The sequence below is a fragment of the Cucurbita maxima genome, unplaced genomic scaffold, assembly GCF_002738345.1.
Source record: "Cucurbita maxima cultivar Rimu unplaced genomic scaffold, Cmax_1.0 Cma_Scf00014, whole genome shotgun sequence".
In the NCBI taxonomy this organism is placed as follows: Eukaryota; Viridiplantae; Streptophyta; class Magnoliopsida; order Cucurbitales; family Cucurbitaceae; genus Cucurbita; species Cucurbita maxima.
In genome coordinates this window covers 2,947,641-2,973,355 of record NW_019272030.1, presented here as the reverse complement: position 1 = coordinate 2,973,355, position 25,715 = coordinate 2,947,641, and the positions used below count along the sequence as shown (strand labels likewise).

General features: G+C 35.6%; 5 protein-coding genes and 1 long non-coding RNA gene across 10 annotated transcripts in view; 2 read left to right on the top strand and 4 right to left on the bottom strand.

Moving 5' to 3' along the window:
- The first annotated feature begins 562 nt into the window (after positions 1 to 562).
- On the top strand, positions 563 to 2,025 carry LOC111489222. The gene is made up of 3 exons (XR_002719338.1): positions 563 to 573; positions 1,836 to 1,921; positions 1,995 to 2,025. It is a non-coding gene; the product is annotated as an uncharacterized LOC111489222 (long non-coding RNA).
- Positions 1,312 to 4,330, bottom strand: LOC111489221 (probable phytol kinase 1, chloroplastic). Its single transcript, XM_023137334.1, has 6 exons — positions 3,926 to 4,330; positions 2,772 to 2,839; positions 2,532 to 2,663; positions 2,311 to 2,426; positions 2,119 to 2,233; positions 1,312 to 1,800 (listed from the first exon to the last, which is right to left on the bottom strand). The coding sequence occupies exons 1-6, from the start codon at positions 4,238 to 4,240 to the stop codon at positions 1,614 to 1,616; spliced, it is 933 nt and encodes a 310-aa protein (XP_022993102.1). The 5' UTR covers positions 4,241 to 4,330; the 3' UTR covers positions 1,312 to 1,613.
- A 740-nt stretch (positions 4,331 to 5,070) lies between these two features.
- On the bottom strand, positions 5,071 to 10,793 carry LOC111489219 (probable U3 small nucleolar RNA-associated protein 7). Its single transcript, XM_023137333.1, has 9 exons — positions 10,490 to 10,793; positions 10,180 to 10,263; positions 9,332 to 9,397; positions 9,141 to 9,230; positions 8,697 to 8,829; positions 7,973 to 8,091; positions 7,275 to 7,342; positions 6,810 to 6,858; positions 5,071 to 6,350 (listed from the first exon to the last, which is right to left on the bottom strand). Exons 2-9 carry the CDS (start codon positions 10,234 to 10,236, stop codon positions 5,319 to 5,321), a joined length of 1,614 nt encoding a protein of 537 aa, XP_022993101.1. The 5' UTR covers positions 10,237 to 10,263; positions 10,490 to 10,793; the 3' UTR covers positions 5,071 to 5,318.
- An 874-nt stretch (positions 10,794 to 11,667) lies between these two features.
- On the bottom strand, positions 11,668 to 21,187 carry LOC111489227. Of its 4 annotated transcripts, none has more exons than XR_002719343.1 (15): positions 20,531 to 21,187; positions 19,221 to 19,307; positions 18,843 to 18,946; positions 18,660 to 18,710; positions 17,141 to 17,312; positions 16,709 to 17,029; positions 15,320 to 15,523; positions 14,691 to 15,185; positions 14,349 to 14,558; positions 13,757 to 13,945; positions 13,474 to 13,634; positions 12,871 to 13,023; positions 12,688 to 12,769; positions 12,114 to 12,601; positions 11,668 to 12,038 (listed from the first exon to the last, which is right to left on the bottom strand). XR_002719343.1 is itself a non-coding variant. In XM_023137341.1 (15 exons), exons 3-15 carry the CDS (start codon positions 19,293 to 19,295, stop codon positions 12,212 to 12,214), a joined length of 2,607 nt encoding a protein of 868 aa, XP_022993109.1. In that variant the 5' UTR covers positions 19,296 to 19,307; positions 19,434 to 19,498; positions 20,531 to 20,618; the 3' UTR covers positions 11,668 to 12,211. The 4 variants fall into 4 exon arrangements, 3 of the variants coding, with proteins under 3 accessions (XP_022993109.1, XP_022993107.1, XP_022993108.1); XM_023137341.1 differs by adding an exon at positions 19,434 to 19,498 and having other exon boundaries at positions 11,668 to 12,601; positions 20,531 to 20,618; XM_023137339.1 differs by having other exon boundaries at positions 11,668 to 12,601.
- Positions 21,188 to 21,723: 536 nt separating this feature from the next.
- Positions 21,724 to 25,598, top strand: LOC111489141. 2 transcript variants are annotated; one of them, XM_023137207.1, is made up of 5 exons: positions 21,724 to 21,862; positions 23,216 to 23,386; positions 23,777 to 24,611; positions 24,858 to 25,009; positions 25,123 to 25,598. In XM_023137207.1, exons 2-5 carry the CDS (start codon positions 23,253 to 23,255, stop codon positions 25,229 to 25,231), a joined length of 1,230 nt encoding a protein of 409 aa, XP_022992975.1. In that variant the 5' UTR covers positions 21,724 to 21,862; positions 23,216 to 23,252; the 3' UTR covers positions 25,232 to 25,598. The 2 variants fall into 2 exon arrangements, with proteins under 2 accessions (XP_022992975.1, XP_022992976.1); XM_023137208.1 differs by lacking the exon at positions 21,724 to 21,862 and adding an exon at positions 21,871 to 21,959.
- The window catches only part of LOC111489142 (uncharacterized protein SYNPCC7002_A1590), a 4,046-nt gene continuing 3,487 nt past the window's right edge, over positions 25,157 to 25,715 (bottom strand). The window contains exon 7 of the mRNA XM_023137209.1: positions 25,157 to 25,405. Within this exon, the coding sequence (XP_022992977.1) occupies positions 25,326 to 25,405 (80 nt within the window). The 3' untranslated portion in view covers positions 25,157 to 25,325. The remainder of the gene's footprint in view (positions 25,406 to 25,715) is intronic.

Sequence of the window (25,715 nt, the reverse complement as noted above, 5' to 3'; positions counted from 1 at the left end):
TTTTTTTTTTTTTTTTTTTTTTTTTTTGCAATTCTTAGTGTTGGATGATGAAAGTCCCACATCGGCTAATTTAGGGAATGATCATGGGTTTATAAGTGAGGAATATTAACTTCATTGGTATGAGGCCTTTTGGGGAAGCCCAAAGCAAAGCCATGAGAGCTTATGCTCAAAGTGGACAAATTCACCTCCCCAGCGACAAACTACAAAATTTAAAATTTTACCATTAATTAAATATTGTTAAAATTCAAGAACAATCCTTCAATAAAATCTTAAATTTAAAACTTCAAATTTAATTTGGATCTAAATGGGTCCATTAATAATAATTTTGATATATAAAAAATGTCAATATATTTTTCGAAAGCACGGACAAAAACAAAACAAACGATGATCTAAGTGTTATTTTTGCTGCAATATTATGAGATGGATGATCCCGAACTTTTATATATAGTTTTTGGGATTGGTTTCATCCGGTGGTAATACAATAACAGAGTTATTTTTTATTTTTTTCGATCTCATGAGAGATAGCGATGAGTTCATGTTAATTATGAAGGGAAGAGTTAGAACAAACTAAAAGTAACACTTTTAGTTCAAGAGTGGAAAATATTATAAATAGCTTATAAAGTCATTTAATTAACGATACTAATGAAAATATGTCACACTATCTTAGTCAGATTATATTAATTTTTCTTTTTTGTAGACATTCAAAAAAACTGATACAACCGCACTAACTCATCATAAATGAAAATTTTTAAATTACATTGGTATACAAATTCACCTAAATTCACCTAAATTCACCTCAAATTAATTTAGCCTAAATATAACTAACTTAATTTTTTTTGTATCATCATTAATGTAAAAATATATATTTAAAAAATTGAATGGCCATAGGTTAGAGAAAAATGGTTCAAAAATATCTTTAAAATTTAAAGAGTTTTCAAATATTTTTAAAAAGTTCAAAAATACTCTTTTAACATTAATTTTATATTAAAAAAATACCTATAACTCTATAAAAAAAATTCAAAATACTTCTCACTTTTTATTAATTTTTCATAAATTATCTCTAAACTTTTTAACCAAACTTTAAAAAATTTAAATTATTTTTTAACATTTTAAAAAAAAAAATTAAAGTTATAAGTGAGATTTTTGAAACTCTTCAATAAAAGTTTTAAGAGTTTTTTAAACAGAATATTATAAATCTTTTGAAAAAGAATTTTTGGAGTGAACCTTAAAAATGTAGGGATATTTTTATTAATTTACAAAAAAATGTGATAATTACATTTTAATTTTTTTTATTTCAATTTTTAAGTTAAAAAAAAAAAAAAAAAAACATTTACTGACGTAAAAGGTGACAGTGATTTTAATTAAAGTAGAAAGGACAATGGAGGCACCTGACAATACGATACCTCATATTCCCTAGGATTAAAACAAGTCAGTCACATATCTCCTGGAGGAGTGGCAGCTGCTGTACCTGAACTCAACTCAGAATCCTTTTAAATAATTAAATGTCAAAATCCCAATATTAATTTCGTAAAAGTTCAAGGCATAATATATTTTAATAAAAAATGCTATGAAAATATGATAATCATTGGAATAATTAGAATTCATAACAAGATTTAAGTATTGAAAGTGAGAAAGGCTACTACCATGCTGACCAGTGGTACTGATATGTTATCGTCTACTACATTTGCAATTGGCAGAGACTCCACCACTGTTGCCACCAGAGAAACTAAACCAACTTTTTGCACGGTTTTTCCCCAATCCAACTCCAAATATCCAAGAGCTGAGAAATAGTACAGCATTCTACACACATAGCAACCAACCATTTTTCTTCTGAGTTACGTTGTTTCGAGAGTGGATTTGCAATAGTTATACTACGAACATGTTTCCCGAGAGTGGATTTGAAATAGTTAAGCTACATAGAGTGGATTGGAAATAGTTCAACTAGATACGTGTTCGAGAGAGTGGATTTGAAATAGTTATACTACATACAACAGTTCTCGAGAGTGATTTCAAAATAGTTAAAATCAGTTCGGAATGTCTAAACAAATCTAATTTATTTTGAAAGAACCCCAAATAGGATTTTAGTTTGGGTGGATATAGAAAAGCAAAAGAACTCACCCAATGGAGACACCAAATCCAAAGATGAACATTGATATGCTACCAACCCAACTCTTCTTCTCATTATAAGGAAGCCTTTTGGATCCAAACCTTCTTCCCATTATATCAGCAATACCTGCAGTTAAGTCGACAAGAGTTAGCAGTTATAACAGTACTAGAACTGGGAAGGTATCTAAAGGTGATGAAAATTACCATCTCCTCCACACATCATTCCCAATGAGATAATACCAGCTGGAGATTCACGCCAGAAGACAACAGCTGAAAAAATCAGTATAAGAACATAATATAGAGGGCCTCTCAGCAATTCCCTGTAGATTTGAGATCATATGTCCAAACTGATTAAAGGGGTTATAGTTGAGGTATATAATTTAAGGAATTCATGAATTCTGAAAGGGTGGGAGATAGAACTTTACGCCGGTTTTCCTTCCCGAGTAAGCGATTTTAAAAGTCCTTCATCTTTGGCTAATGAGAGGCCATTGATAACAAGCCTCAAGCAATTCACAGTCGGAACTATTGAAGCGAAGTATCGAGCTTCCATTGACGTGCTATTCTAGAATCAAAACAATATACAAAAGTGGTTGAGAAACACCCAGATTTAAATAATTGGTATGCAAAATCAATGAGGCTGAGTAACATCTCAGGCTTAGGATTACCTGAACATAGGCCAGGACATCATGAAAAGCAATCCGGACAATATGTGGACAAGTTTTCTGCTCAATTTCTGTTTCATTGATGTTATTCATCAGAAGGAACAAGGAATACAATAATTTCTATGAGATTTCCCTCCTCTGTCATGTAAACTAATATTCCCCCACTGCCACAAAACTAATGAGCGGCTAATTTGTATGATAAAAGAATTGATATCTTGTTCAAGAAGTTTAAACAAAAGAAAGTTAGCTGTGCAGAGAGAGTGGTAAATTTCTATTCGAACACTACACTGTTCTAATCGACTTCTCTGTCGACAAGTACTAGAGCACAGCTACCCCAATAAACAGTGTTAGATAAACACGACCCTCCACAGTGGTATAATATTGTCCACTTTGAGCATAAACTCTCATGGCTTTGCTTTGGGCTTCCCCAAAAGGTCTCACACCAATGGAGAGAGTATTCCTTGATTATAAACCCATGATAATTTCCTAAATTAACCGATGTGGAAACAGGACGCTAAATGCAGGGCAAATGGAAACTAAACAGACCAGGACAGATCCAAGAACGTCGAAGTGTAAGCCTAGAAAACCTAAACCAAGAGGAAGATACGTAAAAGAGATCAGTTACCTTGGCAGTAATGCTTCCAAAACATTTCAAAAAGGCATTGGGGAATCCTGATACTATGTTTGTAAAATTACCTGATTCAGGTTCTGTACATAGTTCCTACTAGCTAAATGCAATAAATTACTTGCTACTTATATGAAGTTTCTGTATCTACTCTAATTCATCTAAGCAAGCGAGAAGCGCAAGGTTTTCGATTAGCTTGCAATGTAGAAAATCTTGCCAGAATTTACAATTTAAAATCTGCATCTAGAAATTTCCGGATTTAGTAAACAGCTCCCAAGAAAATTTGGTTCCACTTTCATTTCGAGAAAGGAAATCTGGAAAAGCATTTTTTCATTACAATCCATCGCTCTTCCATTTGTGGAAATCGAACAAACCTTTCTAAGGCACAAACTAAAATGTACATATCGTTTTCCCTAATTAATCATATACGAACGTAGTATCCAGATCACCACTCGCGCACATATAACTAACTCGGTACTATCACAAAAATGAGTTACAAGTGCGATCAAGGAAGGAAATGAATCCGACGAACCTGTTGAATCAGATTCCGCTGGGAGAGCTGATCGAATCCGAGAACAAGCGAGTAGGCGCCGGCGAGGACAGCCGCCGTAGCTCCGGCATCATGCAGAATATCACCGGAAAGAGCGCGTGGAGGCAAAACGCGGCTAGAGGAGAAAGATGGAATCCGAAATGATGGCAATGTACGGTGGAGAGTTCGGAAAGGTAGAATTAGAATCCGAGGTTGCCTCGGTACACCGGACGAAGAAACGACGGTGGTGGTCGTAATCCGGTCATGGCGGCAGCGGCGGAGTAGACAATCAGAGCGGCTAAGAGCCAAGAGAGCCATGGTGGCAATTCCACGGCCAAACAGCAAGGCAGCCACTGAAATGGAACGGCAAATGAAAATTTATTCTATTATAAATTATATATAAATTATATAATCAAATGAAAGCAATGGCTACACGCCGGACCAAAGGAGACCGGTTTAAGAAAGAAATATACGGTTCACAATATTCTATATAATGAGAGAGAATTAAAAAAAAAAATTGACTTATTTTATTTCTTTAACTATTCTTTTTCAAATTCCTTTGCTTATATTTTCAAACTTAATTGACAATTAAATTACATTTAAATCTTTTTTGGGTCCAATTTTTACATTTCTCATGTTTTGATTTAACTTTTTTTTTTTTTTTTAATTCGAATAGGAGGAGATATCGGTAAATAAGAGGAGAAAAAAAAAAAAAAAAGACTTGTATTTTAACTTATATATCATATAATCTAATATAATTTCGTTTATTTTTTCTATACAATCTTATCCCCAAACATTTGAGGCCATTAAAAATCTTGGTCGTATTTTTTATTTTTAAAATCAGTATCTTAGAAAAATTGTTCTAAATTTATATTTTGTTTGAAGAAATTACGATTAAAATTTAGTGTAAAAATAAATACATTATGATAAATTTAAAAGCAAAAATTGAAATTTTCACCTAAATTTTTTGTATTAACTTAATAAAAGGGCAATAAAGCAGGAAATTAACCTATTGAAGACCTGAACCTATATAAAGCTTTTTACTTCAGCTATTTAATATTAATCTTCTGAAAAAAAAAATATATATTAGTAAAAAGTTAAAAAAAAAAAAAAAAATATATATATATATATATATATATATCAATTATAGAAGGCAAATATTATCTGATTCGGATCCAAATTGGAAATAAAGATATCCAGCAACACTAAATTAAAGTGTATGCTTGTGCGTAATTGAAGCAAGCAAACACTGCAAAGGAAATCAAATCCTTCTTGCCCACATTTTTTCTTTTCTTCCTTGATGAAACAAACAAAATTTATGAACAACAATGCTCAATAATAATAACTATAGATTAGATAGACTACAAAAAAACTATGATGAATGTAAAAGTTATGATCAAGTTGCAGTTTTCTTACGAGCGAATCTCTGTAAGGACTTGGGAAGTTCGACCTCCTCGCCCAACCTCGGTCTCTTTCGAGACAACTCTTCTTCTTCCTTTATCTGTTCTTGAAGGAAAGGCTTTTTGGACTTGTCGAAAATTTCGCGTTTCTTCTTTTCTCTCTTGGTTGGCTTATTCCTTCCCTTTGTTTTCTTCTTCATGGTGATGCTCTTTGCAGCATCAATTGCAGACTCCTCTTCAGCTTCTCTTTCCTTCTTTGTCTTCTTTTCTTTCTTCTTTACGGCCATAACCGTACCAATTTTCGAGGGGTTGAGAGCAATTGTCTCGGGAGGAAGCTTATCGAGAAGAGATCGAACCTCCTTTTCTCTCCGCTGTTTCGATGTCTCGAAGGGGTTTGCTACCCAAGTATCGAAGTTGGGTTCACCAGATCCTGGAATGAGGATGCTAGACCAACCCATTGAGTGACCTATGCCTAAAACATCTTCATAAGGTCTAAACAGTATCTTTCCTATTTGGTAGCCTTTCACGATTGAGTGGGACATATACCTTGTGTAATTCTGAGATCCAGCTAAATCACCCAGAATCTGTACATACGACCCTGTGCCACAAGCAAGTAGCCCTTTCTGGCTGAAGTCTAATGTCTTAGCATGCCCAGGCAGGGTCTGAAGCACCTCAAACTTCCTCAAGTCCCAGAGCTTAATTTTCCGCTCGCAACCAGATGTAGCCATGAGATGGCCATTCGGGTGGAACGCGAGTGCTGACACAGGGCCTTGATGACAAAGCATCTTTACAAGAGGAGAAGAGCTTGTAGGCTTCCACATCACAACTGAACCACCTGAATGTCCAGTTGCTATAACCCCATTGAATGGGTTTACCTGCATCACATCGGTACGGCCTAACCCGGTACGGAAGACACCGGCCATGCTACCTGTTGTTACATCTTGATAGTGAAGCTGTCCAAACTTGTTTATGGATGCCAAAAGGAAGTGATTTTTCAGAAATTGAAGCCTCAAGACTGATCCATGCTCCTAAAACATTTTTTTAGAATTCGTGGTCAGTTCAATTTATACATGAGAATACGTGCTTCAGAGAACGAACAAAATACAAACGGTAACTGTATGTACATCTAAAGACACCTCTCCTCTACGGGGTATTTACGGTTGTAGAATTGAAACACTTTTAATATCAACATAATACACTAAACAAATTAAAAGAAGATTCAACTAATTATCGAAGGTTAGGCATAATGGTTCCTATACATATTGGTCTACAACATAGAGCATGCTATGATAACTAAATGAAGACATGAATCAGACTCATTTGCAATTTAAGAGTTCTCCGTCAATGTATTGAAGTTCAAACAGCATCAAACATATAAACTACACTTCAAGGGAAAACTGCGAAAAGTATTCCATGTATTCAAACTAAATGCCAGAATGAGAAATATAGACATAAAGAAGATCAATCAAATAGTAGTATACACTAACCTTAAGGCAATGAAGCTCTGTGCCATCCCGATTATAAATGTACGGATACCTGTTAAATTTCAAAATACTCAATTTTATTATCAATATTTTTTTTGAAACAAAACATTACAATGGTGTATAGCGTGAAATTGCATAACATGGATATAAGTATGATAAATTGACTTAAAGGTCTAATATCTGGATATAAGCATGAAGATTTGATTCAAAGCCCTAATATCAGGAAGAGTTTTCCTTTTCCTTTGGGAGAGTTAGGGGGTAGGAGGAGGGGGTAATCATCAGATAGATTCTACAATAAATCCAGAATCGTAAATTTCTTGTAATAAATGAAATGCCTCCATTTAAGCATCCAATTGTGCAAAAATAAGGAGCTAATTATTGTCTTAAAAAAAATATAGAAAGCATCTAATAAATAGACATGTATGAACCAAAAATCAACAATCAAGAAAGAGAAAAAAGAACGTGTACTTTTTTTGCGCAGCAGCAAAGAACAGCTCATTGTGCAAGAAGACTACATCACGAACGGTTTCCTTAACCTGAAAACAGTTGACTGTGAGCAACAACTATAAACTCATGTTCTAGAATAACTCTAATTAGTAATAACATGAAATGACTATAAAATTTTAGTTTAGTGTTCATCATACATCAAATCTTCATGCTCATTATACATGGTTCTTTATCATTGCATTAAGTAGTCTTGTCATCTACCGTATTCAATATTTGTACCCCACTTCTCAAGAACTATAATTGGAGCAACAGATGCAGCACAATTATATTGCAAAAGAAATGTAAGGCATAGAATGAAGTTCAGTTCAAATAATCACAAATCATGCAATCATTCTTTACGTCACTTCCTGCATTAAGACTTCCATGTACCCCAACATCAAGTTGACAAACATTTACGTTACAAATGCCAACAGAAGCATGCAGAACAATCAATTCAATTAATAATTGTAAGTCAAAATTAAAAAGTTGTCTACATTAGCACCTGGTAAATATGAGTGTCAACCATGAATGATAATATTATTTAATCCAGAACAATTTTTCATCCAACTATAATGGTAAAATTTGTCCCTTCACTTCTTATTCTAGCATTGAAGAATATCTCTTTTTTATATAAATTCATACCAAATCAACTTAATCTAATAAGGGTGACCACCATATACCTGAAACTCTTTAATTAAATTGAGGTCCTTCATATCTACAAGGGCCAGGTGACCCTTACGTCCGGCAATGGCCATGTATCTACCGTTTAAAGTATAGTCAAGAGAATATGGTCCAAGAGCTGCACGTATGAATTGAATAATAAAAATTAATGCTGAAATTTAAGGCAAATTATGAATGGAACTTCCCTAGGATGAGAATTATATATATATATCGAAGAAACTAATTGCATAGAAGAGAGAGAGGAAAGCCAAGCACAAACTTAAGGGGTACAAAAATGACAAGATGTGCATTTTGGGGCCATTTCCATCACATAAGATGACAAAGTGCGAAAGGAAATATTGAAGTTATGTTACAACAAGAAAGATCAGCCTGTCTTCTAGAGAACACTCGATAAAAAATAACAAAAAATAAGACCTGACGGCAAATAGAAGTCTCCATTACATAAATCTCAAAGAAGAGTACATCTCAATGTAGTTAAAAATCTTGCAACCAAAAAAGTGAAAGAATTTCTACATATCATGAAAACCAAATTGCTTGCAACAGAACCTAAGCCGAATCTTACAACGTCACAGAGTACAAACATGTTGGCTAGGCAATAGAAGTCAAGGGAAACAATGAGAAGACGAAACACAAGCAAATAAAAGGGAACAAATTTTATAATAATGGTTTCAAGGAAAATGGTATCAGGTATGAAAAAGAATGCACAATAGCTATAAGAGCAACCTGGTAAAATAATATCATGTTGATTTCTTCTACTTAAGATATCTACTTCGTGAGAAATTGTTTCCTGTCTGATTCTCCATGTCTTCTCCAATCCTTCAGCCTCCAAATAGCCTCCTTCACTTGGCAAAAGCCACTAAAAATAAAAGAAAAAATTAACAAATCAAAGGAAAAAAGTGCAAGTGTAATGGAAAAAATTCAAATAAAAGGAGGGAAATGTGAAGTCTAGTTGAACTTAGATCATTAAATAAAATCTTTGAGCTCATTTCATAGAAACAAATTCTCTTGTCTAATGCTATCAAGTGCATCCTGAAGAGCTTGTGCTTTGACAAGGGCGGGAACAGATGTGGTCAATTAGCTTTAAGGGTCACCTCTTCATGGTATACCTCTTGTATTTATGCTGATTGGAGACACGTAATTTAAGAGATTTAAAGAGTGAGAATTTACCTTCTCGACCTTGGCAGCAGCTTTAGCAGATTTCCCATATAAATCTTCTATGACAGAAAGTTGACCCTTCAACTTTTTATCTTTCAGAACCTAGAAAGAGACATTCAGCATCAAACATTATAACGAAGATTTAAAAGGGGGAAAAGAAAATACAAATAGAAAAATGTAGTGCATAAAGCCCATAGCCATACCTCTAGATTAGCACCTTCTCCTCGTAGATACTTTTTAATCTTCGCATCTTCCTCATTTGATACCTCCTGCATAGAAGTATGTGAATGACATGAGCAAATATCACCTAGAAGTTCAAAGTTGAGATGGAGAAAATAACAAGAAAGTGGGATATAAAAATAAAAAAAAAAATCATTTGAAATGCGTTGACAACTGAGATACAAGGATGATATAAGTTTAAACACACACAAGCTAGTAGTACTTCACATCAATCACATTCCGAATCATAGTAATCCATTCATGGACAAAATTATGTGTCGCCATACTTTTTGAAAGGACCTTGGAAAACTCACAGAACGGATTTTCACCACACATTTGGAATTCAATCATTAAAAATGGAAATTGTATACTAGATGATATAAAGTTAAACACTCTAGGGTGGCCCAATGACCAAAAGCCAATTTGTATACTACATGCCTTCAAGATCATAAGTTTGATTCCTATTGATGTCTCTTCAATTTCATTCTAAGAAAAACTGTTAATTTTATGGAAGAAAATCATAAGTTCAAATGGTGTCCCCCCCAGCTAAGAAATTAAATATTCTACAAGTTTCTAAATGTCAAATGCTGTGGAGTTGTATAATTGTCCAAGGAAATTAGTAAGGCCCGAGGCAGCCTACATACAAACGATAAAGTAAAAATAGATGCGAACAAATCAAGAAAATCACGACTTAACTGTAATCATTTATCAAACAAAAATTTTGTCGGTCAGCTCATAAAGTTCTCTATGTATTAGGTTCCATAAGAAGCGCATTACTAAATAAATACGACCTATGGGAAGGCCGTGTATACACAGAGTATATATATAGCACCTGTTCGGCCGGAGGAAGGATCCTTTCAGCAACCGGATTTCCTAGTTCTTCCTCCATTTAGCTAGTTAACAACGTCTTCGAAAACTGCACGTATTCAGATAAATGAACAATATGAGAAAAACCATGGATTATGTACGAAGCTTTCCCCACGTCGTTACTTTTACCAAGGAAAATAACAGAGGACGCAATAAACAAGAAAAATCAAGTAAAACAACTGATATGCCACGACTCCACGAACTGTCATTCTCCATGCGAGCGGGAAAGAAACAACAAACTATAAACTTCCATGATTATCAGAAAGCGTCAATACCTAGTTTGAGCACCAAGGTGGAGTTTAAAAGTACTAAATCGATTGCGCCGTTCTCGATCCTGCGCGCTTGAAGTAACGAATAGAGTATGTTTCGGGTAGAATGCGGGATGCAGAAGAAGACGAGGTTGTCGTGGCGGCGTGAGGTTACAGCAGAAGTGATATAATAAGAGGAGAAAGAGAAGCGACGGTGGAGCGTGCCGGCGGGAATCCGCAGTGCGGCTGCTGGAGCGGTGGAAGGGTAAGAAGAATGCAAAAGCGAGGGAAAAGAAGACGGAGTCTGCACTGGTTCGATTAGGTTTATTTCTTTTTCTTTTCGTTTTTATAACATAACATATAATAAAAATATATATATTAAAGAAGGTGAGGCTAAAGATGTAATCTTACTTCACCTTTTAAAACAAAATAAATAAATCATATAGTTTTTGTTACTGGTTGGTTAGTTATTATTATTTTGTTTTTCTAAAGAAAAATGTTGACTTTTAATTTATATATAATTTAAAAGAAAACAATGGTTTAGTTGTTTTCATATCATTTATTCAAAATACGCAAATAATAACTTTTTTCTTTTTTCTTTTTTTTTGGTATTATTTCCATTTTTTTTTCAAATTTAGGAATTATAAATTATTTCCTATCGAAAAAAAAGTTCAATTATATTTTTGAACATTTAAGATATTAAATTTCACAATTCGACAATTAAAATGTTTGATTTTTAATCTCTAATTAACTGAATGCATTAGTCAATTAAAAATAATTCACATCAATTTTTAAAATTAAAATAATAATAAATATATTACAAACAAAAAAAAATCTCTTTTCATGAATAGGCACTTTTAATAGATCTTAAATTTAGTCCCGTGAAAACTAAGTTCCATTAAACAATAATAACAAATTTCATATACTAAAGAATGTCACGGAATCAACAAAAATCTACAATAAACTAACAAAAAAGGGTCGGAGAAAACCAAACTAAAAGCAAACAAAAAATTTATAGATTCAAATCTTACCTTTGTAATTGTGGTTTAACATTCAAATTATAAAACAACTCGATTCAAAACCTATTGCCAATATTTTAATCTTAGCAAAAAAAAACAGAGTCTAGGCTACAACTTACAAGACGAGACCTCCAAAGCTACAATAAGAGGAGATATGGGCAAATTTATTGATACTATGTACAAAAATTGTTAGGAATGACGACAGTAAACAATATCATACCATTGTAGAGAGTCGTGATTCCTAACAAAATTTGCAGACCGACAGAAAAAGAACCAAAAACATCACAATGAAACCATCTACTATTATCATATGGGACCAAAATTGCCTTAATAATTGCTATATTTCAGTTGTACAGTACCAAAAAGAATTTCCCTATATCCTTGTTGCTATACGAGGAATGTTGAATATAAAAGAAAGAATCATAAAGAATATTGAAGCACCTCTCTCAAAACCAAAAGAAAAAATAAAAAACCTGATATTCTTCTCTGCTAATATGCGCCTCTCCAAGAACCGAGCTGCAATTTCACCTTTTTGTGCCTTCCCTCAATTCTGTTGCCTGGAACAAACATATTGCTCTGTAGAGTGTGAGTATTATAATTCAGAAAGAACTCAAATTCCTTTTACTACGTACCAAATGTTGTCATAGGAGGAGGAGGAGGAGGAGGAGGAGAGTCTTTCTTTTCATCTCTTCTGTTCTACCACTTTCTGAATGGCTCAGAATTCTAAATCTCATCCTCCAAGTGATTTTTGCTTGTATCCAAATTTTATCCGCTCAATTAGTTTTACTTTTGTGGTTCTCTTCTTCTCCATCTTCAGTCTATACTTTTCTTCTCTCTCTCTTTCGTAAATCCCTTTCCAATGGACTTCTCCTGTTAATGGCCATAACCCCATTTTGTCTTTGCTGCCTTCGTCGTCAGTAGCTTCTGCTAGATCTTCATCCATGCTCTTCAACAACGTGAAGTTGAAGTATCTTGCCCACATAAATCTCATGCGTTGTTCAACTGGATGCTGTTCTTCGTGGAAACCAGATTGAGGGTTGATGTAAACCATTCTCCGCCCACTGTGGTAACCCCAGACATTGACTAGGATTTCCAATATCCGACAGTAACAGTGTTTCCTCTGTTCATCATATAAACTAACAGGAGTTGAGAGAGAGAGAGAGAGAGAATTGTATGGAAGGAAATGGATTGGATTCAAATCCTTACCTCAAGATATGACGAACCCAACAAACATCCATTTGGCTGACTCTGGTTTCTATTCAGAGCATCAAGGTAATGGGCGAACATCCTGTAGATTGCCTCCTTTACATTAAAACAACGACCAAATAATGAAGGAAAATAACTGTATATGGGTGGGTTATGAACTCCAGGAAACTTGCTACTAATCACCTGGAAAACATGATGAACTCCAGGAAGGAAGGGGTTGGCATCACCCAACTATGGAGGGAAGACCAGCGACCACCATCTTCTGGCATAGGGGGAAGAGCTCCCACATTTGATGACAACCCGAACATCTTGCGAAAGGTGTTCTCGAAGGTGGCTCTGCAATCATTTGGAGTAGACTGAGCTATAGCTATTTCTCAACTATAACAAGGGTCAAGCCCACTCAATCAAATGTTCATAAAATATAAATAAACAAATAAAACCGAACATTAGTGAATTCTCAGCATATTTTATATACATTTACTATGTAATTTCAGGCCATTTATGAAGGTATGCACATCCACAACGGGCATTGACATAGGCATCAGTTCTTCATATACGATTTTAACATCTTTTCCAAATGACATCCAGAAACTCAAAATGTCTCATATGTGTAGGAACAAGGGATTATGAATCATTGTTTGCAGTTTCCTGGCTCAAAAAAATCAAATGCACTAGAGAAGTAAATATGTACAAGTAAAATACAAACAAATGATGTCATCCCAGCATAGAGCATTCATCCAAACGTGCTTTAGATTACATGTTTTTCCTATGAGATATGTAAATTACCTGCAGAGACCACCGTTCAAGATATCGCACAGTGACCAGAAAGTAGGAGCAGTGCTTCCACGATTCACTTGCAAATGTGCCCAGAAGTATATAACATCACCTTTAGGATTGTCCCTTATAGTGCCTTCCAAAACATTTTCAGCTCGTGTGCGTAAGGAAACCTGTTTAAAGATAAAAGCTTGACTGATAATTGTACTTCAGTATGACACCCTATCCACCCAAGGAACGGGAAGGGACTTCAGCAAACTTTATACTTTGTAATAGTCAACCAGTATATCAATACCTTTCTTCCAGAAGCCCGCCACGATTGAAACCCAATCCAAGGTCTCTTATGAATGTTATCGATCTTATCTGCAATGGCAAACATTCCTCCAATCTCGCAGAGTATGTCCAGATAGTAAGAGTCATTCAGGAGAGGAAGCCGTCCAACTGCATTGACATCATCAGATCTTAACCTCAGTGCTCTTGTGGACTGCATAAAGTTTAAGATAAATTCTTTACAAACTCAAACACAACCAGATCAAAACTTGCTTAGGTGCCCTTAAGAAGTGAACGAAACTCAATTATTGGAATTGAACAGTTAAAATGAAGATCCAAGAGAAAGGGAAAAGAAGGAACTCATTCCACACAGTTTCAAAAACTTTTAAGGAAAATTTCAAGAGCTAAGCATCAAATTGGTAAAACTTCAAACTAAATGAAATAGCTTCCAGCATGAATTTCCAACAGAATTCGGGCTTAGAAATAAAACAGTTAGGAGCAGTTCTAAAAAAATAGGTGAGTGAAACCGATTCTTATGCAATTGACTAAGAAAACAGAAACAAGTAGAAGTAAATGGAAAGTGTCACTTGATAAAACAAAGGATAAATGGAGCGCACAAGACTTAGTCCACGGTACAAAGAACCATGGTGCATGAATGGCCAAGCTCCAGGACCACTGTAGATCTCATAAATGGTTACAGTCTGTCCTATCCTTTCAAGCTTGCCTTCATCCCATTCATTCGCTTCAAAATTGAGTTTTTCTGATTTCCGGGTATTTCGATATATTTGATTCCATGTACCAAGATCTCGCTCCATTCTTTCTTGAAACTACAGAAAGGGAAGACGATTCTACATTTAGCTGTCTATTCAAGAAGGATAGGTGAGAAAGGAAGTTCAGAAACAGGATAAGGAAATGGTTAGAGAGTGTAATCCAATTTCAAGAAGGGTACCACAGTATACCTCTTCCATTTCAACAGTTCCATACTCAGCAGCATTTTCTATTTCCTCCAAAATACCCCAGTCTTGCGAAGTTGGAACATCTTGCTCCATAGTCCCATTTTCAGTCTCAGAAAAACTGGTAAATTGTGCTTCAAGAGAAAAAATAACACTGGATTCACTTAATGCTGCAATCCTCCCTTCATTATCTGCATTTTTGTCAATTATCTGCACCATTTCCTTCCTGAACAAATTCCATTCCCATGACCCTAGTTGAAGCTGGGAAACAGCACCTGGAAGCTTAACATCTGATGGGAAATTCAGAACATTCTCCAGGAGCCGTGCATAACCAGTAACACATTCTGATGCAAGTATATTCTTAGCAAGCAATTTTCCAGCAGAAGCTATTGCACGTGCAAATCTGGAGAGCTTCCCATCTGATATCATTCGTGAGAAAGAGCTCAGTAAGGCATCCGGATTATGTTTTGGGAAGATAACCCCATGGACACCACCAACGATCTGAGAACCAGAACCAGAGAAAATGCATGAAATAAGAAACAGCACAAGGAGAAAGATGGGGTGGGGAGGGGGGGGAGGGGGGATGTCAGGAGTTGTGCAGTTACATCATGGCAGCATATCTCAAACAAGCTTACATAATTTCTCAAGGCAGGTAAATCAGGCACCATGATTGGGATTTCAAAGGACATGGCTCGGATAAGTAGAGGAGGAAAACTCTGAATTTCTTGTGAAGATCCATAAAGCACAATGTCAGCCATCATCAGTACATTGTTGACATCTCCATTTAAGCCATAATGTGTTATAGATCCATCAGGAAGTCCCAGACGTGAAGCAATTTCCTGCAGGTAGGTTTAAAGACAGATCCCTTGTCAGACACCGCATTTTTCTCTTGTCGTAGACAGATCCCAAGAGGGAAGTAAAAGGAAATTAGGAAGGATAATTTATTTTCTTCTTCTTCTTTTATTTATTTGTTTACTTATTTATTAGTAGTATTATTATTATTATTACTATTATTATTTTGAGAAAAATCAGGTGTAAAACAACAGCGAACATGATAATGAGGAAAGTTACCAAAAAGGAGTATATGGAGATCAGGAATAATGAGGCTAATAACAAGCATTGGCATACCAGTGTAAGATGAAGAAGAAAAAGAATCCTACATCAAACAATAAACAATCCCTGCAAATTCAATATAATTTTACACCCAAGAAAATAAGAGAAACCAGGTCAGTGTGTGAAGCGTTTAAAAAGAAAGAAAGCAAATGACTAACTTCCTAAAGAAGCAAAGGAAGATCATCTACGTGGCCAAATTGAACTTCATGCAGGAATAACTGGTAACATATCATTGGAAAATTATTAGACAACAAGAAAGAGGATAATATGAAAACTTTAGAATATAAGCTTGCTTCACATGGTTTAGTTGGTGCATGACCATTTTGAAGGAAACCAAAAGCTAGACTTCGGAATAATATGTAAATCCATTACACACTTCATCAAGTCAGTATTCACCCAAATTCTGTTCAACCAGGATCCAGAACAATAACAAAAATGGGAAAATCTATCGATTGTCAACTTTAGAATATAATTGTGAGATCCCACATCGGTTAGAGAAGAGAACGAAACACCCTTTACAAGGGTGTGGAAACCTCTCCCTAGCATACGCATTTTAAAAACCTTAAGGGAAAGCCCAAAGAGGACAGTATTTGCTAGCGGTGGGCTTGGTTGGTTATAATAACCATGTCTACTCCCTTTTTTTCTTCATAATTTTACATGCCTCTACTTTGTTCCTTTTCTCCCCACCACAAGATGTTAAAGACCATAAAAGGGAAATGAAGAAACAAACCACAAGCATAACCTTTATAAACAATCTGCATGTGCTTTCAGTATAGGATGTAAGTGTCGATGAAGCAAAGGCACAATGCGCCCATATGATACATGAACTAAGTAAAAGTGTTTCAAGCCCCCAAGTGATGCCAAATAAATAAATAAAATTGTAAGTTCAAAGTGCAAAAGAGATTAAATACCTGTAAAGCATCATGGGACCCATCGGTTGAATTACAACATAGGAAAACAAATTTAAATGATCCTCCTACTTCCTTCCTCTTTGCATATATTTTGAGTAGAGGTCCAATGCTATGCATAGCCACAGCATAGTCCCACGACAGCTCATTTGGGAAGAACAAACTTCCAACGACGAGAACCAGTATATCATTTTCATCAAATCCATTTTTCTCTCTTAACTGACTTTTGGAGTGAGCATTTTTGTAGTTTTCTGCAGCATAAACATCTGCTGGGGATCCAGGAATCACATGGAAGTTTCCATTGTCCAAAATGCTATACAACATCTGATATGGTAAGAAAGTGGCAAAGGCATAAGAGTGTTGAATGTGAAACGCAAGACTTACTATAAATAACCACAGCATCCAATAAAAAATAAATATGAAGACAAGAATTACTGGGAGGGCAAAGTCAAGGAACACGACAACATTAGCCCTTCTGAAAGAACTATTCCAATGTGAAATAAGACCTTTCCAGCCCCTTTCTTCATACATTGGCAAGCGGTTGGCTAGGGTATCTTCTCGAACAATCCATATGAGTGGTAATGAACAAAAAGGTTCCTGCATAAGGCTGCAGAAATGTAAACCTCACTAATCATAGTATCTCAATTCTCAAACTAAAACGATATGTTACATGATTATCATATGCTTTTAACCACGAGAAACAATAGACCCGAGATATTGTTATCTGCACAAGCAAACCCATGAACTTACCTTTTAATCGCAGTTTCTTTTACAAGTTTCAAGCTCACATGTAAGCTAAACGTCTTGTTTCTTTGAAACTATTACCAATTCCTCCCACTAAAATCAGAACCATTGGAATCTCCATACATAATGTTCATGCCTGTTTATTGTGGGTTGGGTTCTTATTAGAATCATGAACACTGATCATGGCTAATTTATTTTTTAACAATTTTGTTAGTTTATTTTTTATCATTTCTTAAATGTAGAAATATATTGACAGACAGTAAGTTAACCTTTTTTTTTTTTTTTTTTTGCAGGTCAGCTTTGATAACTTCTCTATAAGATAGCTCTTCCAATCAAACCAACTCACAGTACTCGGTAGTTAAGTTTATAAGTTGCCTTTTGTTTTCATAACAATATCCCAACGAAAACATATTTGAAATACATTTTGAAAGTTGAATTTCCCTCTTAGAGCAACTTGTGGTTTACAACATCTTTAATTGTTATTTCACTTGTGAAAAACTAATTTACTTATAGTACACTCAATCTTTATAAGCCACCGATTTCACTTATTTAATTTTTTTTTTTTTTTTTTTTTTGAGTCCAACAATGTTGGAGTGGATTAAACAATCTAACCTCTATGAGAAAAATAATATTTTAACTAGTTGAGTCATGCACACGTTTGCCACCTATTTCGCATTTCTATAAACGTGCCTCTACAACAATCTATATGGCTCCACTTAATATATATCAATTGCCCAACCCCTGAAGCTAAAAAATTTCACTTTTAAAATGAAATATGTTGCCTTGATATCTAGACCAATAGCCCAGCTCTTGGAGCTTAAAGGTTACACTTTAAAATGAAACAATGTATTATAAAACCCTCTCAATTCACATTTAGCATGTTAAATCTCCAATAAGCTATGTACCAATGAACATGAGACTAACAGAATCCCATGCTTAAACATCAACCAATTTCCGGTTGATCAAAAGAAATTAGGACGTGTTCGTAATATCTATTATCTAAAAACTAACACAAAATCTAAAAAGGAAGAGATGGACACAATTCCAACTATAATAGTTCATAATAAAAAAAATAAAAAAATAAAAGTTGCACTAGTTGTGTGCCCATATTCTGTAGTCATGCCTATTGCAACTAAGTTCATGAAGCACATCACAAGTACGACTCCACAAGGTACTTTATGCCATGAAGAAAAAGAAAAGAAAAAAAAACCTTGCAATTGCTCTCTCTGATTCCAAGGAGTCAGCAATAATACCATCATATCTGGAAAGAAAAATGAAAACAGAATCATTCGAAAGTAGTCCCAGAGAATTAAAAACAGAGGAAAAAAATAATCAAATAACAAAAAATAAAATGGTGACAGAACTGTTTAACGAACAAAAAGGAAGCATGTACATTGACCAGTCAACATGACCATAATGCTCTGGACTTAAAATTGAAAGCTGGACACCTATCTGTCTCCAAATTGAATGTTTACTTCCACTCTCTACGGAAAAAATCTGTCAGATACACCTTCGTGAGGATCCAAAAGAAATAATTGTAACTAGAAGTTAAAACATCTTTAAATTTGTAAGAGAACCCAATCATAAACAAGTACATAAATCTACAAGAAAATTCATATGCCCCATGAACTGGAAATGGAAACATAGTACCACTACAATGGACAAAAGAAGGCAACTCTACATCTACTACTATCGTACATGTGGAAAAAAAATCCCAACGAAATATCTTTTTTAAATATAAATCACCAAAGAAAAAAATTCAATGACTCACCTCAAGTACATACCCAAGTTTTTGTACGTTCTTCATCACAGTAATCAACATTAATGATTGTGGATCGTTCTCCATGCTTCCTAAGATCTGGTATAGGTGAAAATATTAGGAAAAATAAAATTGGTATTTGACTTAATCCCTCTATGAATTCAGATCCAGCTACTGTTCTTATGCAGTCCAGAGTAAAATGGGAAGCCATGTATATAAACCGACTTTTTATGTTATCTTATCTGAGCTCATCACTTGGTTATCACCATTACATGGATATACTTTTCAATCTGAACTTGGTGACAGGCAAGTTGATAATTAATCATAAGTCATAGAAACCCAATTATTGAACAGAAAGAGCACAAGAAAGAGACCATGTGCTAGTCTCTACCACAAGGACTAAAATTCTAAATACATCACAGATTGATAGAAATGATCATGTTGATAGAGTTAAACATGAACGAGTATATAATTCAAGATTAAATTTCATTGAAGAATCAGTACCAATCTGTGATCTTTTTTTTTTAATAAATAATAAAAAAAGTATTGGGCAATAGTGATATTGTAAGGCGAAATGTTGCTCAAAGCTTTGTCTCCTCCTCGGCTTGTCTTCTTAAACCTTCTTATGCTTACTAAAATTTGGGATCCTTTTTCTTTTTTAAACTCTAGGTCCAAACGTTGGCCTCCGTCCATTTAAACTGTCTGGCAAACCTCATTTCTTATTTTTTGAAAATAACTCGAAGCTTTTGGATACAAACATCATTTGATAATCCAAAGCACTGTGAAAACTGTAGTGTTATTACAACTATAGGCATTCCTGAACTGTAACTGGCCTCCATGAAAAATTAGATTTATCCTTTCAATGTTTTCATAAAATTTGTTCGTCACAAATTACAAAGATCTGTAGAACTTGAGGATATCCTCCAAGTGGATAGTAATTATGAACCTAAGTTAAAGAAGGGTAACTATATCAGTACCATTGGGTGGTGATGCAGAATCCAAATAAACGGTCCTTAGCTAATCTACTTCACATAATTGCTGTGGATTCATATAAATAAACATGACATCGGAGTTCGCTTATCGTTTCGGGATAGGGAAGGGAGGCGGGGATGGAAGGTTCCAGCTGATCGGAATCTACAGCACTAACTCCCAAACTGGCTTTAATAAATCTTCCATTCATGGGGGACTTGAGTGTTTATGCACATTGTCAATAAGAAACGCAATCAAATAAGTGGCATAAGCTAAGTACTGACAATCTGAACGCAAGTAGTTTCCATTATAAATAAATGAAAAAACAAAACAAGAACTCTGGAAGAACTCACTAGAGCAAGTCTCGGTGCACGAACGCCACGGCGATCCTCCTTCCGCACCTCGTCGAGCCCATCACCTTCCACCAGCCTCCTGGAAATCCTCCCTGGCACAAACTTCAGCGAGCTCCCAAACTTAATACGCTCCATAAGCCACCGCTCCTTTTCACTTCCAGAGCGAGACGTCAAGCTAATCGAGTTTTGCAACAACATAGTCCCGGTAACAAATCCGAATACCGCGAAAACGACAACAGAGTAGAAAAGCGTTTGACCTCTAGCCGGAAGCCACCAGAGCAATCCCTTGCGATTGATCCGACACTGATGAGATCGAGAACGACAGGCTGCATGATCCATTGAGTCCTTGGCTCGCAAACGGAAGTGACCGGAATTCCGCTTGATAGGAAAACGATCACGAATCGAGTGAGTAACGGGAACGGCATTTCCATTCCCATTATCATCTATCTCTGAAGATGAACTTCGTTTCATTCAGATGATTCTATGCTCTGATTTACCTCGCAGAACGTAATGGAAAACGGTTTAGCAAGGATTGACGAGAAGAAATGAAGAATGGCAGATGAGATTTTGTGAAACTCAGATGTGAATTGCTCTCACGGCCATTTCATGGCTTCATTTCCAAGAAGAAATCACACGAAAGAAAATATTCCAAGTCGGCTAATTTTCCACAAAATAATAATAAAAAATAAATGACTTTCTTTAAAATTAAAATATTTTATTTTTAAATTATTATGTAATAGTCAAAGTCCACTGTTAGTAGATACTGTCTATTTTAGCTTGTTATATATGGTCGTCAGCCTCACAGTTTTAAAAGCGTATCTCGAAATTATGCACCATACTGTCTTATTTGAACTTTTCCATAACAGTTTTGTACCATTTGCAATAGTCAAAGCTTATATTTTTCCTGTATTCACTCATTACATATAGTTGTCAATTTCACCGTTTTAAAGCACATCTATTAGGTAGAGGTTTCCACACCTTTGTAAGAAAGGTGGAACCGTAAGAGGCCGATGACGATAAGTACCAAATAAACGTTGAATAATAAAAATCTTTAAAAAAATATAGAGAGAGAGAGAGGTATGTATTGGGCCATACAAGAGGCCCATTAAGGTTGGACGGCCCAATCCATCCAAGAGCAACAACAATGGGACATATATTTCAACGTAATTACATTCATCTCTTAAACCTGCCATTCCCGCCCCCTGCCCATTCGCGTTGGATGTTTGTGAACGTCGCAGTGGCTCACCATAACTCGTCCGTAGGGTTTTAGAGCTCTTCATTTCTCTTTCTCCTTCTATCGTTTTCATTTTCGCGCTCTCTCTCGGATTGCAGGTAAAGTTCTCTCAGTTTTTGCATCATTGACTTGCTTTTACACTGCGATTCTATCACTGTTGGCTCCGCCCCCTTCCATGGCGATCATTTCTCTTGTATAAGTGTATCATTTGCTCTCATGAGTGCCATAGTTTCATGCAGTGTTAGATTTTGTCCTTTGGGTTTGTTATCTGGATTGCTCTTATCGGCATCTTTCTCCAGTTCTGCTATAGCCTCTGGTTCTTGGAGAATTGTTGGGTTCATGTGCCGTTGACGTGTATTTGGGTTTGCTCGTCGTGGTTAAGGATGTGGTGTTTTGATTGTTCCCTGGCTTTGATCCTAATTTTAGTTTTTGTCCGAGATTTTAATTTTTGAACTGTTCGTCTCGATAATATTGCAATTGCGAGTGATTTTGGCTGAACGGACAATGTGTATTTGTAGATATGGTACAACAGTGTTTTGACCAATGGAACATTTGGTTCTTGAACTCTTCTTGAGTCCAGGATCGTTATCTTGGTTAGGTTTGTTTGTTTCCCTGCGCATATATGCAGACGCGTTGTACTTAGTTTTCAACTTAAAGTCATTCGTTAGAGTTCTGTTAATTTATCATTGTTAGTCTTTCCTGTCTCCAGTTGTATTGTTTAAGCTTTTCATTCAACGGTAGTGGTGTTAACCACTCGGGGTTGGCGGGGTCATATTCGAATGGCTGAAGAAGTAAAGGGGATTAATTGATCAGCTACCTAGACCCACAAGTTTTCTTGACTACCAAATATAGAGAGTTAGGCAGTTATCGTGAGATTTTTTGCTGCAAGCAGCAGTTTATTCATTTTCATTTATGATCTTCGACTCAAATAATTGGTTACGATAACTTGCTGCAAGCAGCAGTTTATTCATTTTCATTTATGATCTTCGACTTCAAATAATTGGTTACGATAACTTGCTGCAAGCAGCAGTTTATTCATTTTCATTTATGATCTTTGACTTCAAATAATTGGTTACGATAACTTGCTGCAAGCAGCAGTTTATTCATTTTCATTTATGATCTTTGACTTCAAATAATTGGTAGCTCAAAAAGTGGATAATCGAACGTGCTATATCAGAATTTGTGATCAGGACTAAAGTTGGCTTCTCGTATACATATGTGATATCAATCTTGTTAAAATTCAGAGTTGAGAGACATAAAGCAATCACTCCACATGATGCAGGTTGTTCATAATAATTTCTAAAAGGGAAGCCAGCCTGTTTCTGTATTATCTGTTAACTGATCTTGTTATTCCATTTGTGAAATTCCAGTGGCTCTTATCACATCCAATTCATTCTGTAACAAACTTCATATGAACAGGGTCATCTGATTACTGCTCTGTTATCTTGTAGGTTTGTGCTATAGGAAGTGTTGAATTTTTTGGATTTCATGCATGCTATAAAGGGTGGGTGGATAGGGCGTCCTCTTGCCCTAGCCGAAAGCAATGAGTCCGAAGGGAGGAAGACTAGAATTCGGCGTTCAAAGGAGGAAAGGAAGGCAATGGTTGAAGTCTTCATAAAAAAGTAACCATACAATGGTTTAAATTTTGAGTCATATTTTTGCTTCTACTGATCTTCTATAGAACGCATGGATCGTTTAGTTCATCAAATTATTAATTGTCCCTGCATGATGATATTTCACCTACAATTATAGAGAGTTCCCATGTGCATGATATCTTTCTCGAGAAAACCTTGTTCTGCTAGACGATGTTCTCACTCCATGGTTTATTTGGGCTGTTCGTGTTTAAACTTGGATCATTGATGTTTGGCACTCGTTCTTGGGTTTGCTTATGACACTGTTTTCTAGTTGAGCTTTCGGATAGTAACTTATTTTTGCTAATGACTAAATCTAGATAGTGTAATTTATTTAATTAGTAAAGATATGAAATAGGATCATAACATGTTGCTTTGCAGGTATCAGGAATCAAATAATGGGAGTTTCCCCTCGCTCAACATTACTCACAAGGAAGTTGGTGGATCTTTCTATACAGTGCGAGAGATTGTACGTGATATAATCCAAGAAAATAGAGTCCTTGGTCCAGGAAAGTGGTTATTAGAAGAGCACAGCACTGATCATTCACTTGAAGAGAATCCACTCCACTCAATTGCTATTGAACCTCAATCTCCTTTAACGATATCATCAAAGGAAGTTGATTCTCCTGTCAACTACAACCAATACATAAATGAAGAACCAATCTTCGTGTCAGATGAGCAATGCACTTCAACAAATATTCAGGGATCACAGAATGTGACATTAATTAATGGCAGCCCGGCAGATATGAGTGACAAGGATTCTGATGAACTCAAGAAAGTAGAGGAAGTGGTGAGAGAGGAATCAGGAATGCCATTTAATCATGTAACTCCTTTTACAAAAGATGTCGTGGTAGAGACATTCCCATTGGATTCGATTTCTTGGGCTGTCAATAGTTCAGATGTAAGATCTGAGACATTGATTTCAACCAGCGCCTCAGAAAAGCAACCGAGTCAAACCATGGAGTTAGGATCAGATGTTGGCTTGGTTAACATTAAAGGTAATAATTCCACGGCTTCTGGTTATGTAGTCAAGAAAGCAGATGAAAATTGTGCTGCTCCATTATCAGAAACAAAGTCTGATTTGGTGGAGGTAGCACAAATTGTTGAAACCTCTAATGGATCAACTAGGAAAGAAGGTAGCATATATGAAGTTGAGGGTCCTGATACTCCAATACCTGTGATCTCTGAACAAGGCCAGAAATCTAGTGAAACCAAGGTGAGTGTTCTACATTTTTTAAATTTCTGGGGCATTGGTATAACTTCTCAGAGTTGACTTTCAGATTGTGACTGATTGTGGAGACAAAAGCAATTTTACTCGAGTCGTTCGAGGCCAGTTGAAACTTTTGATTGAGGAAAAAGAAAAGAGAATTCCTTTATCTAAAACTTCATGGATGACGTTTGGATGTTCATTTGCTTGTTTCCATGTTTTTGAAAGCCAAATTTGAATCTGAACCTTTTGCAGGCTCCTAATGCTTCTCCAAGTGTTACCAAGAATCTCAATAAGGCATTCAGCAATAGCTTTGACAAGACCTCAAAAATCAAAGAGGAGACAGAGATGGAAAATGAAGTAGAGGCTGAACAGAATGGTGGCTCAACATTAAATAGAATCAATCTGTAAGCATATCCAGTACCCCCTAGTTTTCTTTACAATCCAAATTAGTCAAAACATTTTACATGGTTATCGAATAGTTCAACCACATATTCATCTTCCACTTTTTTTTTTTCAGTGAATCATGGGAAGGGATGTCCAAAAATTCTTCCAAACCCGAAAACAACCCGCTTTTGGAAATCTTCAAAGCATTCATCGGTGCATTCGTGAAGTTTTGGTCCGAGTAAGTTGTATGATTGTTAGGTAGACGAGTAGAGAGGAGTTATTTCCCTACCACAGAACCTGTCCGTCTCCATGCCAAGTTGCAGTCGGTTTCCCCGTTCACTCCAGTCGATTCCATCCTCGATGTTTATGAGTTAGGAAACTGGATATTACTGGATGTGGGTTGGCACTTCTGTAGTCTGCAGTAAGAAAGAAGGTTTAGGAGTAGTAGGCATTTCCCACCCCCCTCAGTTACAAGGTAAGTAAAAGCTTGTGGGTTTTCTTTTACTGTAACCATGAGCTATGCCCCATCCCCCAATGATTTTCTTCCAGATATGAAGCTTTCCTATTCTTTTTTCACAACCATATGATAAGAAAAAGGAATTTGTATCTCCATAATCTTGGAGTATATTTATTACTCTTTTAAAGGTCAATAGTTTCATTTTGAGCTTTTCTTTTTTTTTTTTTTTTTTTTTTTTTTTTTTTTTTTTTTTTTTTTTTTTTTTTTTT

Coding starts and splice junctions, on each gene's coding strand:
- LOC111489221 (XM_023137334.1), bottom strand. CDS start 4,240: ATGGCTCTCTTGGCTCTTAGCCGCTCTGATTGTCTACTCCGCCGCTGC. Junction 2,234..2,310: donor AATGATGTGTGGAGGAGATG/GTAATTTTCATC, acceptor ACTTAACTGCAG/GTATTGCTGATATAATGGGA. Junction 1,801..2,118: donor GGATTTGGTGTCTCCATTGG/GTGAGTTCTTTT, acceptor CTATGTGTGTAG/AATGCTGTACTATTTCTCAG.
- LOC111489219 (XM_023137333.1), bottom strand. CDS start 10,236: ATGGAGGAAGAACTAGGAAATCCGGTTGCTGAAAGGATCCTTCCTCCG. Junction 9,398..10,179: donor TCCTTCCTCCGGCCGAACAG/GTGCTATATATA, acceptor ACTTCTATGCAG/GAGGTATCAAATGAGGAAGA. Junction 8,830..9,140: donor CTGCTGCCAAGGTCGAGAAG/GTAAATTCTCAC, acceptor TTTTATTTTTAG/TGGCTTTTGCCAAGTGAAGG.
- LOC111489227 (XM_023137339.1), bottom strand. CDS start 21,001: ATGAAACGAAGTTCATCTTCAGAGATAGATGATAATGGGAATGGAAAT. Junction 18,947..19,220: donor AACTTGGGTATGTACTTGAG/GTGAGTCATTGA, acceptor TGTATCTGACAG/ATTTTTTCCGTAGAGAGTGG. Junction 18,711..18,842: donor GGTCATGTTGACTGGTCAAT/GTACATGCTTCC, acceptor TTTTCTTTCCAG/ATATGATGGTATTATTGCTG.
- LOC111489141 (XM_023137207.1), top strand. CDS start 23,253: ATGCATGCTATAAAGGGTGGGTGGATAGGGCGTCCTCTTGCCCTAGCC. Junction 23,387..23,776: donor GTTGAAGTCTTCATAAAAAA/GTAACCATACAA, acceptor GTTGCTTTGCAG/GTATCAGGAATCAAATAATG. Junction 25,010..25,122: donor ACATTAAATAGAATCAATCT/GTAAGCATATCC, acceptor TTTTTTTTTCAG/TGAATCATGGGAAGGGATGT.